This window comes from Xiphophorus couchianus, chromosome 13, assembly GCF_001444195.1.
Source record: "Xiphophorus couchianus chromosome 13, X_couchianus-1.0, whole genome shotgun sequence".
Taxonomy (NCBI): domain Eukaryota; kingdom Metazoa; phylum Chordata; class Actinopteri; order Cyprinodontiformes; family Poeciliidae; genus Xiphophorus; species Xiphophorus couchianus.
The window spans coordinates 27,934,759-27,947,977 of NC_040240.1; the positions used below are offsets into that span (position 1 = coordinate 27,934,759).

Genomic DNA, 13,219 nt, shown 5'->3' on the forward strand with positions numbered 1-13,219 from the left:
TCTTTGCTGCGTGGAGATCCCAGTGAACTGAACGGAGGAGGAAGCCAGTAGCCAGCAGGACTCTTCCTGGAGCCGCTGCCTTCTGAACTGAGCCATCAGCTCAGAGCAGAAGGGCTTCAGGCAGGGAGGAGACCAAGAACCTGATGGTCACTCTGTCAAAACTCCACTCTGTGTCCTCTGACCCCAACCCAGGGTTTCCCTTTATGTATCATAAGCCAGGTGGGCCAATAGGCATGAACTGAGAATATTTCTTTGTGAACAAAGCATTATGTGTGGCATGAGCGTTTACATGTCAATACACTGACTCTGTGCTGATAAAGTTTAAGGATGCGACCACCAGTTATTAGTGGGTCGGTGGTTCAGTCCATGTCACACAAGTTTGTTTTTTTTTAATCTTATTTTATTTTTTGCGATGAGACAATGCATCACACTGTGCTATCAAATGCTTTCAGGAAGAGTTGCAGTGTGCGTGTATCAGGAAAACGCATCCCAAAAAGCTCAGGCAACCAAAACAGACTTTGTGGCGCTTATTAAAAACTCAATAGACACAAAATGGAAGAGCTACTAAAGCCACATAAATTAATTCTCCCTATTGGTCCCTCAGTATCCAGCAGAGATGCAGTACAGGGGGTTTCATCATGCAGGGCCAGTCCAAAGTTGTATGAAGCCTTAAGCAGAATTTGATTTAGGGGCCCCTTAGCACCACTAACAGCATTTCATCATGGATTTAGAAACATCTGGAACAGGGGCCTACTTTAATTGGCCAACCTTAAAAGCAATCAGTGATAATTGTAGTTCATCACTGATTTGCTCTGTATTTGTTGAAAGAGCTCAAACCCAAAGCATCAGATTGTAGCTATGGTAACAAACTTGCCAGCTCCATAAAATCTTACATTTAAATGTTAAACAATTTAAAATCTATGCTGAAACCATTAAATCAAATTTATCAGCATTGATATTCTTCAATGTTAAATCTGTAAATCTGCTAAAATGTTAACATTTAAGGGCCAGAGGATCTGCAGAGTAGCTGCTTAGTTCATTTATGCCATGGGCCGGTTGTAAATGTGATCAGCATAACATTGTTTTTTTTTTTTTAGATTTACCAACTGTTGGTTTAATTTTGATTTAAAAGAACAAATAATTGACATTCATTTTAGTTTTATTTTTGATTTGTTGGTTTTAGTCAAGCTGCACAGTGGCACAGTTGGTAGAACTGCTGCCTTGCAGCAAGAAGGTCCTGGGTTCGATTCCCAGCCCAGGGTCTTTCTGCATGAAGTTTGCCTGTGCATGCTGGGTTCTCTCCAGGTTCTCCGGCTTAAATTGGTCTCTCTAAATTCTCCCTAGGTGTGTGTGCATGCTTGTTTGTCCTGTCTGTCTCAGTGTTGCCCTGCGACAGACTTTTGACCTGTCCAGGGTGACCCCGCCTCGCACCTGAAATGTTCGCCGGAGATAGGCACCAGTACCCCTCTTGACCCCACTAGGGGCAAGGGTGTACAGAAAATAGATGGATGGACGTTTTTAGTCAGTGACATAATTACCCAGTTATATAACGTCTCTCAATACATGAACACAGAGGGCCGCCGGTGGATCACCTTGGCGCCACGACCAGAAGGCTTAGTAAGTTTTCTGGAGGACAGCCTGCCAACCCCTTATGAGAGACAGCAGGTAGCTAAATGAAACTTTTGATATCCACAAACAGCAGAGCCAGAAGCAATAAGACAAAACAAAAGCATTGAATATTGACAAACCTGTCATCATTGTTGACATTGTGAAAAAGACATTTTATCCAATCATATTCAAAAACTCATGATCAGCACCTGAAGGTGCTGTGAAAGGTCTGCTACACACGCTAAATCAGTAAACATGCTAAACTACTGAACAGGAAGAGCAAATCATCATGGATACCAGTCTAACAAGCTGGGAACAAGTCGAATATCCTGCCTAGAATGTAGTCCTCTGAATCTACATGTCAGCTGGCCATCTGTCAGATGGTTAGAAAGATCAACCAATCACATTTGTGCTGGTTGTTCTTCAGTGTAGCATGGTAACAGACCCCGCCCAAAATTTTTCACACAAATAGTCATTTCAAACTACAAAGTGTGGTGTAGAAATTGCATCAAAAATCTGTGCATCTTAATAAATTCCACAAGTCATAAAAGAAAATATATAAAGTATAAAGGTATGAAAAGCATTTCTGTTGGTTTGTGCGGTCATGCAGTATAAAGTGTGATGAAAGTCAAGCAGTTCAGGTCAGTAGTCACCCTGAAGGCTGGTACTGATCAACACATTATACAGCAGACAGTCTGCATAAAGCAATACAATAAAAACAAGGCTGGTAATGAATATAATGGAATTCAAAGGGCCATCTCCTAAACTAAAACACTGTTCTGAAATGTCTCCAACATATGGCTTTAATAACCTCATCTAGTGGAGGTGATTGGTCATCTCCCATCAAATATCCACACTAAAGCATTAATCACTTCTCTTATTATTTATGTATGTATATATAAATATATATATTGCACACAAGTATTTTTAAGACATCCCAGAGAGCTGAACTGGCTGACTGGGTGGTGGGGGTGGGGTTGCTGTGGTTACAGAGGCTTGTAGCAGGCGGCCGGTTGCCACATCCTCAGATCCACTAGAATCTGGTTCAGCTTCTTCATCCACAGATTTCTCTCATCCTTGGTGTCAGCACTCAACCAGTTTCTGCAAAGGAAACCAAGAATCAGTCAACCAGACATGTTGAAGAAGAACCAGGCACCTGGGGAGGTCAGACTGACAGGAACCTACTTGGTAACACACATGGTGTCCAGGCACTGACTGACTAGCGTCTCCTTGTCGTCCTCTCTCTGAGGTCTGACTGTGATGAGCTCAAATGTGTTTGGTCTGGCACAGAACTCTCGGTTAGCTGGCTCCACCTTCTTACTGGTGCAGTTGGCCAGGTTGATGTGACCAATAGGATTCTGGCAGGAGGAGAACAAACCATCAGAACTTTGACAGGGAAGCACAATCAACATTTTTTACTCCTGATAACGATACAGAATCAGCCCATACGATACACAAACACAGTCATGAATTGACTTAAAACGTTTTTTGCTCCCCTGCCTAAAGATAGACATAATGTAATAAATTACAAATGCATTTAATAACTTTGCACCAGTACAGTACACTTAATACACCAACAGCTTCACAAGCTTGGTCAAACATGTAAAAACTTCTTTAATTTGTTTCTCAGTGCAATTAGGAGGACAACAGTCGATGTAAATAATAAAATGAAACTGACTAAAACAATAGGCATTTTGTCACAGAGACCCCAACTACAATTTTATTTTTCCAATGTCAGCACTGATACAGGTATTAAAAAATTAGCCCCCCACAGCTCCTAGTGATCAATAAATTATTAATATCATCTCTACTGATCGGTGCATCGCTATCTGTTGCCGTTTTTTCACTAAACACAGGAAGTTATGCAGAGTGATACCTTCCGCTTCTCGTCATCAGGATAGGTCCAGTAAGAGATGCAGTATCCTGACAGAACACACCATCTTCTGTGCCACGCTCCAAACCCACTTACATCTTCAAACATGGTCTGCAGAAACAACGACCCGCTGTGATCAGAACTAGAGCGGTACAAGTAGACCTGATGGGTTTCCACTTAGCTCAGCTACTCACCAAGAAGCCCCTCTCCTCCACCTTGGAGCAGCCCACTTCACATTGCATCTGGAGGTGGATGTGGCCCTCCAGAGGGCACAGGAACGGCACCTTCAAAACGGGGACAAGCCCAGACGTCAGTCAGCTTAGAAAGGACGCATGGTTGGAAGTGGTCACATAAACAGGTGTGTGACAGTGAGTTGGTAAAGTACTTCAACTATATAACCCAGTAAATGTTTTATTAAAATTCCTTTGTGCACATTTCCACTGTAGGGTACAAAACCAGGCACTTCATGTAAATGCAGCTAACTGATGCAGTAGTGTGTAAGAGACATCTTGAAATAAAGCCTCGACTAAAGGGTCCCAACACAGAATTGGGGGGGTGGCTTGAAGTCAACCAACCAATAGCACAGCACTGATCCACCTCAGGAAGTGGAAATAAACCTGTAGCTGGAAACCAGGCCATTTTGATTCCAGAATTATAGCAACACAGCAGGATAGAATGCTGAACAATTCAACCTTTAATCCACTAACAAAAAAACACTAAATAAGCTGGTTACACAAGTTAAAAATAAAAGGTGTGTGAAGTTTGAACTGGGAGATGACTGAAGCAACATTGCAAACTTTAACCAGTTAGAAATGTTTAGCATTCTCCTAACACAGACCTCCTGCTTTGGGCTGGATGTAAAAAGTACCACCTTACAAATTTTCAAGATTATTTTCTTTCATTTTTTTGTTCTTGGTATATGCATATAGGAACATTTATCCTGACTGTAGTGACATTTTATTTATAGAAACTGCAAATAAACAGCTCTTCAGAACTTCAGGGTGTGATACAAGGTTACTGCTCTTGTTGAACCTGGACCAACTTACAGGAGATCAGCTCCTTTTTCAGATCTATCAGTAAAACATGGAACAGTGCACATCACTATACTAAATGCTAGTTATTCAAAGCAAAGTTTGAGAAACCTAGGACCTTTTTTGGTGTGAATTCCCAACAATAGCCATCTTTATGCTTTTTTGGCATTCAGACCTGATTCTAAACTACTTGTGGTTTTAGAACCACAGGTTCAGGTGAAGCAGAATTTAGAGTCTAAAGACCACAAAGTGGCCTCCTCTGATTCCTAAAGAGTGTCCATCCAGCCAGCAAGTAAAAAAGCTAAATGGTGTCATGTTAAAACAACAAACAAAAACCAAATAATGACAAAATCCAATTCCACACTTTAAGTTTGGAAAAATACCAGTCTTGTTTCTTGTAAAACAGACAGGTGTATAAAGGCACAGAGAAAAAACCGACACACGAATAACTGTGATGGGAACTGGAGATGGTTCCTGCAGTGGAAATGTTGGTGATGGAGTCCGAAAAGAACCTTTACTGCGCTCTTCCACCCATCCTGATACACTAACCCCCAAAAACAAGAAGTAAGGAGGAACCTCGTTCTGAAACAAGCCACTGAGCAGTTCCCTTTCACTTCCTTCATATCTGATCTAAAAGAAACAAATCATTCTCTCTTCCTCTGCCGATCAACACATGCACAGGAAGAGAGAACATATACAGAAACACTGAGGCTCTGTGGGAAGCCTGGGCTCAAGCACGAAGTTTAGAGAATTTAATGCAAAATAAAACTGTTCATAATCATACTAGAGCAGGGTGATAGAGCAATATAATCAATTACATTTTTGGTTTTGAAGATTTAATTTTGGAAACATGATTGTTTGTCCCACCAATGTGTTCCTTGTGTTTCCATAGTGTGATGTCAACACACCCAGGGCCACCATCTTGTTTAAGAAGCCTGTTTTACAGCTTCTGTTTATTTGAACTTTGAATCCAGATCCACTCTAGGATGGAATATTAAGGCCAGGCTAAGATCTATTCATTCATTCATTTTTTTATTAGAAGAATGAAATTATATTACTAGAATACAGGAGTAGTAATATGAGAATTAAGTTGTAATATTACGGGAACTCCTACATACAAATAAATTAAAATGAGGAACTTTGGGCATCTTGTGAAGTTGTACTTTGGTATCGGTTTTTAGGAAATACATCAGCATTAAACTCTCATTAAAGCAAACTTTTTTCTCATAATTTCAAGACATTATTTCTGCTAATATTGCATCTTTATTTTGCTTGCATTGCCTTATATTCTCGTAAATTAAAAATTCTTGAAGCCCATCATTAATACTCCATCATACAACTCACAGAAGGCCACTTTCTGAAAATCTGTAAAATTTCTTTAAGAGGAAAAATAGAAAGATTTTTTATTTTTTTTAAAAAAGATCTAGCATGAAAAAAATATCAGATTTTATTTTTAAGCCACATTGACCAACCTCATGTAAAGCATGAGAAAGGTGTGAGCAGATGTCTCCATACCTTCTCCAGAGGAAACTTGTTTTTCCCGATGGAGGACAGAGTGAGAGTGTGAGACCCGACCAGCACAAAGCTACTGGTGCGTACAGCGTTGGGACCGCCAGGACTGGCCACCACTAAACATAAAGAAACTTTCAGTATCTGAGTCAATGATTACTGACCAATTGTTCTGCTTCTGTCATGCACAGCTATACATACCTGGTGTCTGGGCGCCTTTCTGTAAGAAAATAAAACATTGATAAGTTAAATGCAGATAAATGATGATAGATTTACCTGCCAAGCATCTGAGGGAGCAGGAGGACAAAAACTCACAGTGATGGCCAGGAATCTCTTTGGAGTGATGGCCTGGAACCAGAGGAAGAAACAGTGGTTGGGATTTGAAAGCCATTCAGTTCATTTAGATTAGAATGTTCCACTCCACAGGGTGACCACCTGAGGTTGAACAGGAACAAAGTGTCCATTCCGACTAGGCCTGTCACAATAACAAACTTTACTGGACGATAAATTGTCCCAGAAGTTATTGCGATAAATGATAATATTGTTGATTTGAGACCATTTTATAGCAATACAATGGGAAAAGCATAATAATGCAAGAAGACATTCTAAAGGATTAATGAACTTTAATTAATGAATGGAAGACATTTTAAATATCCAACATAAACAGAAAAAAAAACTAATAAATTGAATTATGATTAAATGATTTCTACCTTTGATTTGTTGGGTTTCTTCTTCTTCTCACTGCAGATCTCACGTTTTTGTACCTGAAGGAATCCATGGCCAATCCATTAGCAACCAATATGGAGTATGAAGTTTCACAAGCAATAAAATGACACATACCAAACAGTAGACTTCCAAGTCTATTTTGAAGTCACTGGAGACATCAGACCTGAAGATGCCCAAAGAGAAGGAAATGTGATTAAAACAGGAAGGACTTCCTTTATGATCTTCCTACAGAAACCATCAGTGGGACTGACAGGGTGAACTTGGTGGGGAAGGTGAGTGTGTCTCCACTGAGGCCGCGGTGAGTGCTGGCTAACGGAGTGGCCACCATGTTCTCAGCTCCAGAGCGGATCATGATGAAAAATGAATGTTTAGTTGAGTCTGGCAGGGGAAACGCACAAAAAGCAGTGAAACTTTTAAACATCACAATAATCTATTTAATAGGCAGAGCGTGAGTGAGCAGATACAAAGCTGCATTCTTACCAGGTTTGTTAGCAGTGGAACAAACAAAGTCTGCCTTAAGGGGAAGGCGGAGCTCCTGCAGGGTGATGGAGCCTGTGGAAGCAAATACAGCAGCTGGTTCTGGAGGACAAGTTTTCTTCTGCCCTGCTGATTCTCCTTTCAGACGGTCCAGCTCTGCCTTCAAGGCTTCTCTTTTCTCCGCTTAGAAAGTCAAAGGAAGGAAGAAAGTCAGGGATTCTTTTAAGAGGACTAAGTGATGACAGCTTTCACTTTCAGGTCACCTATATGATCTTTAACTAAAAGTAAAACGTGAAACGACATGTCAGAGTGTAGGTGAACTGACTTGCTAGGAGCAGCAGCCTCTCTGCCTCAGCTTCCACCTGCGAGCCTTTGCCATGCTCTTCATCAGTGCAGCAGTTGAGGGCCTGGCTGGCCTGATGGATCACAGTCTGCTGCAGGTTCACCTCACTTGTCAACATCTAGACAACAAAAAACAGCTCTAAGCAAACAGATAAATTCTTTCTGGTGGAAATACTGGGTCATTCAGTATTTAAAAGAAGAACTCCCTGATTTAAGAAGATTCAAAAATCTGCAGACTTGGACTGTTTAAAACATTTAAAGTATAATTAACCCCCATATCAACTTTTTTGCTGATAAACGAAGTAGGCTATTTAAGCTTCCATCTTTAGATTTCTGAGCAAATTGTGACATTTCATGTAAATTACTGAGGGACGAGGTTATTCTCTCTCTCGGAGGTTAGTTAAACTTTAATGAGTATATGTTGCAGGCAGAATGAATCCGTCTGGGTTCCAGCTGCGTACCTTCATCCTCTGCTTCATGCTGAAGAGACTTGCTGCTCTGGGCTCCTCTGCTCTCTTAGAAACATCTTCCTTTCTCACAATAACCTGCTTCACTGCAGGTCTCTCTGGTTCCTTCACTCGAATGGATCTGTATGCATCAATGCTACACACACACAGCTCCCAGATTTAGTTTAAGGCTCCCCTTCCTCCAGTCTGCCAACAGTTGGGGTAACCTCTGTGTTCCTACCTATAAGGCAGCCTGAGGTCTTCGTCTGAGGAGTCGTTCCGTACCACGGTGGTTCTCTGGAACTTTCCAGGACTGCAGCTGTTCTCTGGGGTGTTGTTCTTCACCAGGAAGGAGCTGGCTGGAGTTGAGGTCTGGAGACAGCAGGGGGAGACAGTAAGCACCTCCCATCAGCTGGAGGCATCAGAAAGCTGCAGCATCATTCTCACCATGAGTCTTTTGTCTGGACTCTTCACTACAGCAGCTACAGTCTCTGCCAGAGGGGTCAGCAGGGACATGGAGGAGATATTTAAAGCATCTTCCTCCTCATCTTCTTGATCCTCACTCTGCTCCAGGATTCCGTCAAACAGCTCATTAATAACAGCTGAATTGATGGAGTGGTCCACATTCATCTCCCTCTCCTTGACCACTTCCTCCTCCTCCTCACTTGGCTTCTCTCCAGGCTGGCTGACCCCCCTCATGGGGCTAGAGGTCGAGACTGGAGGCGTCAGTGTGATTCCAGGACGCACTGTTAAATGGAACATGTTCTATTTCAAACCAAACTTTAAAACAAATAGTTCAGATTGTTTTTTAAATGTAGTTATTTTAACTAGTTATACTTGGATTCTTAGCATCTTGAATTTGTTGAAATGCAGAATGTAATCATGGTGGAGCCAAAAGAAAAGCCAATTACATGCCAAAATAACTCCGACTGCAAGCAACTCTTCACATTTACATCAGCAACACATTTCTACCATAGTAGGTCACAACTACGACCATCCAGGTTTAAATATAACCGTCAATAATTTCCAGAAATCATCTCATGAGATAAAAAGGAAGGGTAAACAGAATGATGTCAGATAACACCAAGACACGGGCTCAGTCAGCACCTGGAGGACTCTGGCTGGGTGTCGTCACTTCCTCACTAAATGGTGCAGTGGGTTCATCCTGTGGGTCACATGAGGAAACTTCCCTCTGAGTAGGTTTGACCAGCTGATCCTGCAGAGCACATCATCTGTTAAAGTCCATCCATGTTCATAGAAAGATGGAACTTTAATAATCATGTTGTAGCCTGAATGCTTTTCCTGAGATTTGAAGGATAACAATGACTAGAACTAACTAAAACTTAGACATTTTATGCCAATAAACAATTCACTAAATAAATAAATGAAAACCTGCAGTCAATGCTGTCAGATTTGGACAGTTGGGGACCAACAGAGTATGTGTGTATCTGAAGCCAACCTTGTTGTCAGTGTGTGTCTCGTCTGCCTGTTTGTCCTTGTTTTCCCACACAGTTTTCCCTTTCTGGAATCGGTTGCGGATCTGGGCCAGCTCAGACTCCCGCTCCTGATAACGATACAGGAGGATTTTATTTTATTTTTTTAAAGATGACTTCTCCTTGTTGTTGATGATGTTGTAGCATAAAACCTACCATCTTCTGCTTCTGAGTGAGCTCAGCAGTGGCTGTGTGTGCAGCCTGGGCGGCTCGGAGCCTCTCCTGGACCAGCTTGGTGTTTGGCGTGACTGATGCAGTACTGGGAGCAGACCTGGCTGGAGTGGGAGCTCTGGGTGGAGCGCCCTGCTCTTTGTGCTGCTGGCATCGCTCTCCAAAACGTTCCAGGAAAGATTTCACACCTGTTTGGATATAGATGCACCGTTCTGATACTGATTTATCTGGATAAGTTCTGATATTGACATAACAAAAAACTACATTGGGTATCGTGACAAAGAGCCTGATCCTTAAGGCAGATTTATTCAGTCTTTGTGCTCTGAGCAACATCCTGCTTTACTATTTATTTTACATTTAGAATTCCTAATTGCACTTTCTGAACCATTTGAAAGGTTTGTTTGTTTTGACCAAGGTAGTCAAACTATTAATTTCATCAGCTTAAGCTTATTTTACATGAGCTGTTTTACTCCTAATTACACTGACTGAACAAATTAAAGTTGTTGTTTTTACATGTTTGACCAAGCTTGTGAAGCTACTAGTGGATATATTGGTCAGATTTTTAAATTTTTCACCTCCTAAACACCAATCAAAGCTGATTTAAGCTTGAACCAGAAGATTTGGACCCCTGATGAGTTTGACTCACCTGAACCTCCAGCAGAGATGGGTTCCTGGTGGCCCAGTGAAGGAGACATGGTGGCTCTATCCTGGAGAGCTGGTCTTAGGGGGCTGGCGGTGTGGCCAGGGGTCCTGGGGAACAGCTGGGTCTTTAGTGGATTCTTAGGGGCTGATGTTGCTTCAGAGGATGTTGCCTTATGTGGACTGGGTGGGAGTGCTTCTTCCTGCTTGGGGTTCTTCAGGGGACTCTGCACAGTCTGAACGGCTGTTTTAGATGCAGAAACTTCAGCCTTTTGAGGGCTTGGAAGAATCATTCTACTGGACTTCACAGCAGATTGTGAAGTATCCTGAAAAAAACAAACAAAAAAAAAAAAACACCCAGTAACTATAATAATAATATAAAAAAAACAGCCTAGTCTTTGGAAATTACATATTGTCCAGCTACTGGTGCTAAATGCTAATATGAGATGTTAAAATCAGTCAAATCCTGTTTTCCACTGAAGCCTCAGCCTCTCCTCTGGTTTTAATGAGAAGCTGACTAGAATCAGCTCAAATCAGTGACCAGGGAGAGCTGAAAGCTTCAGAAAAACTGATCAGAAATCAGCCACAGAACTCTAACTGGTGCATCTCTACTTAAAATATATGAAGAAAAGCTTCAGTTTTCAGATTCACTGTGGAGACGTGAAGGTGCAGCTACCTGGTTCCTGCTGCAGGCAGACTTGCTGGCTGCTGCAGCTGAACTGCTCATGGCTGCAGTTTGCTTGGAGCCGGCAGCAGCAACAGCAGCTACTCTGACCGCAGGTCTGGGAACAGGACCAGAATTCCCTTTGGGAATGTGGGCGTGGCTGAGGTCATCCTCCCAGGACCCAATGGTGGCAGCCAGGTTGGCCAACCGGCCTCTCCGCCCAACAGGAGCTTCTGAAGGGGGAAGACTGGCAGGCGGCTGGACTTCTACTAGTCTCTTTGACAAGGTTGTGGGGGTTCTGTCTGGCACTGTGTCAGAAGAGTCTGGAGGAGAAGCAGCAAGGTCAGACTAGTTCCAGATTTAGAACCTGCCATTAATGTGACAAATCTCAGCCAAACACATTTACCATCATCCCCATCCCAGCACTTCCTCTGCTGCACCAGCCTTTGAAGGCGTGACTTCATGCCAGCAGCAGAGAGAGTCGGGTCTTCCACCTGGTCCGGTTTGTTCCTGGGCTGACCTGAACCAGGGGGCTCTGTTGGTGCTTCACTTGTGCTTGGAGGGTCAGTACCCAGAGTGACGGTCATGTTCTCTGGCTGTGCAGCTTTCAGCTCCTTAGGCTGACTCTGAACAGGTCGAGTTGAGCTCTGCTCAAGAGAGGAGGACGAGCAAATGCTGGCTGGACCCACAGGGGGTTTTTTGTCTGTCAGAGGGTCTGATGGTACGGGACCCCCAGCTCGGGTCATCACTGGAACCTGGTTCTCCTCATCCAGTGCCAACTGGTTTTCCTCTGAGCACCTGCGCTTGGAAGGGGAGGGCTTAGAGGATATCTGTGGAACTAGAAAGGGATTACAAGGAAATTTCATCAAACACCTTACACAACACCAAGGGCAATCTTAACAAAAGGACTGACCTTTATCAACAGTAGAATCAGCGATGGTGTTATTTGATTCAGTTAGAGGCTCCCTCGGCCTTTTGACCATCTGTCTGTTAGCTGCGTTGGGACGCTCTGCTAGCTTCCTCTGCAGATTTTCCCTACGGGCCCGGGTCCGCTCCAAAAGTTTCTAGTTTGACCAACAGAATCAGAAAATCAGACATGCAGTATCCAGATCAGACAAGCATGGCCCACATGATGTTAAGATGTTTCCTTTGTGAATCGGATCAACAGACCTACAAACAACAGTTTTTGGTGGGAATAGAAAAATTAACAGTCAGACAATCAAAACACAAAAAATTCATGCACAGCAAACTCAGAGGTACAATAAACAACCATTAAACGACCTGACTAATTAATTAATATTTCATTTTTCAAAATAGGGTTGGATATAATAAGCATACTTTGGGGTTCAGATCCAAATTGATATTGCTGGATTTCTCACTTACACGCAACCAATAAGACTAAACAATTCTCTCTTCTACACAAAACCCTCCTCTCATTCCCCATGCCAAGTTTTTCACAACCTGATTTACTGTACTGTGCAAGTCCTAACACATTCCTGAGTGTGCTGCAGGCCACCACAGCTTCACCAAGCCAACAGCCCTGTGTGGAAAATCTGAAATCACATTCTTCAGGAATGAGCCACGCCTGGTTGTGCCTAACTGTACAAGCCAGTTTATAGGACGCACAAGAAGAAAAAAAAATGTTTTTGGTAAAACGCCAACTATCCAAAGTTTACACAGCAACAGTATCAGGAGAAGAGAAAGACTGAACCTCAAAATATTCAAAGATGTAATCTGTTTAGACTAATGTTCCATGATTGTTGTTTCTGTTTTTGAGCTCAACAAATAAATTCCAATCGCTAAACTTATAAAACTTAACTACATTTTGCATTACTTATGACTTCTGACCGGTACCAGACAAAGAAACTGCAGTTGACGCATTTCCCTAGCAACTGAACACAGCTGCGGGTTAAGTTAGCATTAGCAGGTAACGTTAACGCTCCTACTATCCAAAATAGTCTTGCGAAAGAAAGTACATGAAATTTCTCAACTCACCTCAGTAAATGGGTCCATTTCGGACAGTTTGTAACCACTTGAGGAGTACTTACAAAACGGAGTGTTACCAGTTCTATACGCGCCTTGTGTGTAAAGAAATAACCTAACGAAGCAAAACGAGAAGTGCTCAGAGATCTTCTCAGCTCGGCTGCTCTTCCTCGAAAACAACTTCTGTTCAAATTTGAATTTCAGCGCTGCCTCTACGGCGCATACTCCAAAACTTAAAGAAGCGCCAGACAACCAAT

At 42.4% G+C, this 13,219-nt stretch overlaps 1 protein-coding gene across 1 annotated transcript; it reads right to left on the minus strand.

Moving 5' to 3' along the window:
- Positions 1-1,732: 1,732 nt before the first annotated feature.
- anln (anillin, actin binding protein) lies at positions 1,733-13,174 on the minus strand. Its single transcript, XM_028035592.1, has 23 exons — positions 12,975-13,174; positions 11,893-12,043; positions 11,386-11,817; positions 10,992-11,302; positions 10,323-10,641; positions 9,662-9,864; positions 9,472-9,576; positions 9,120-9,228; positions 8,460-8,758; positions 8,254-8,384; positions 8,028-8,169; positions 7,550-7,685; positions 7,228-7,407; positions 6,999-7,125; positions 6,862-6,910; positions 6,732-6,785; positions 6,337-6,369; positions 6,223-6,241; positions 6,028-6,140; positions 3,676-3,765; positions 3,485-3,592; positions 2,794-2,966; positions 1,733-2,709 (listed from the first exon to the last, which is right to left on the minus strand). Exons 1-23 carry the CDS (start codon positions 12,990-12,992, stop codon positions 2,595-2,597), a joined length of 3,417 nt encoding a protein of 1,138 aa, XP_027891393.1. The 5' UTR covers positions 12,993-13,174; the 3' UTR covers positions 1,733-2,594.
- Positions 13,175-13,219: the final 45 nt, after the last annotated feature.

Coding starts and splice junctions, on each gene's coding strand:
- anln (XM_028035592.1), bottom strand. Junction 11,303..11,385: donor GTGCTGGGATGGGGATGATG/GTAAATGTGTTT, acceptor CTTCTCCTCCAG/ACTCTTCTGACACAGTGCCA. Junction 6,911..6,998: donor TTCCCCACCAAGTTCACCCT/GTCAGTCCCACT, acceptor GGGCATCTTCAG/GTCTGATGTCTCCAGTGACT.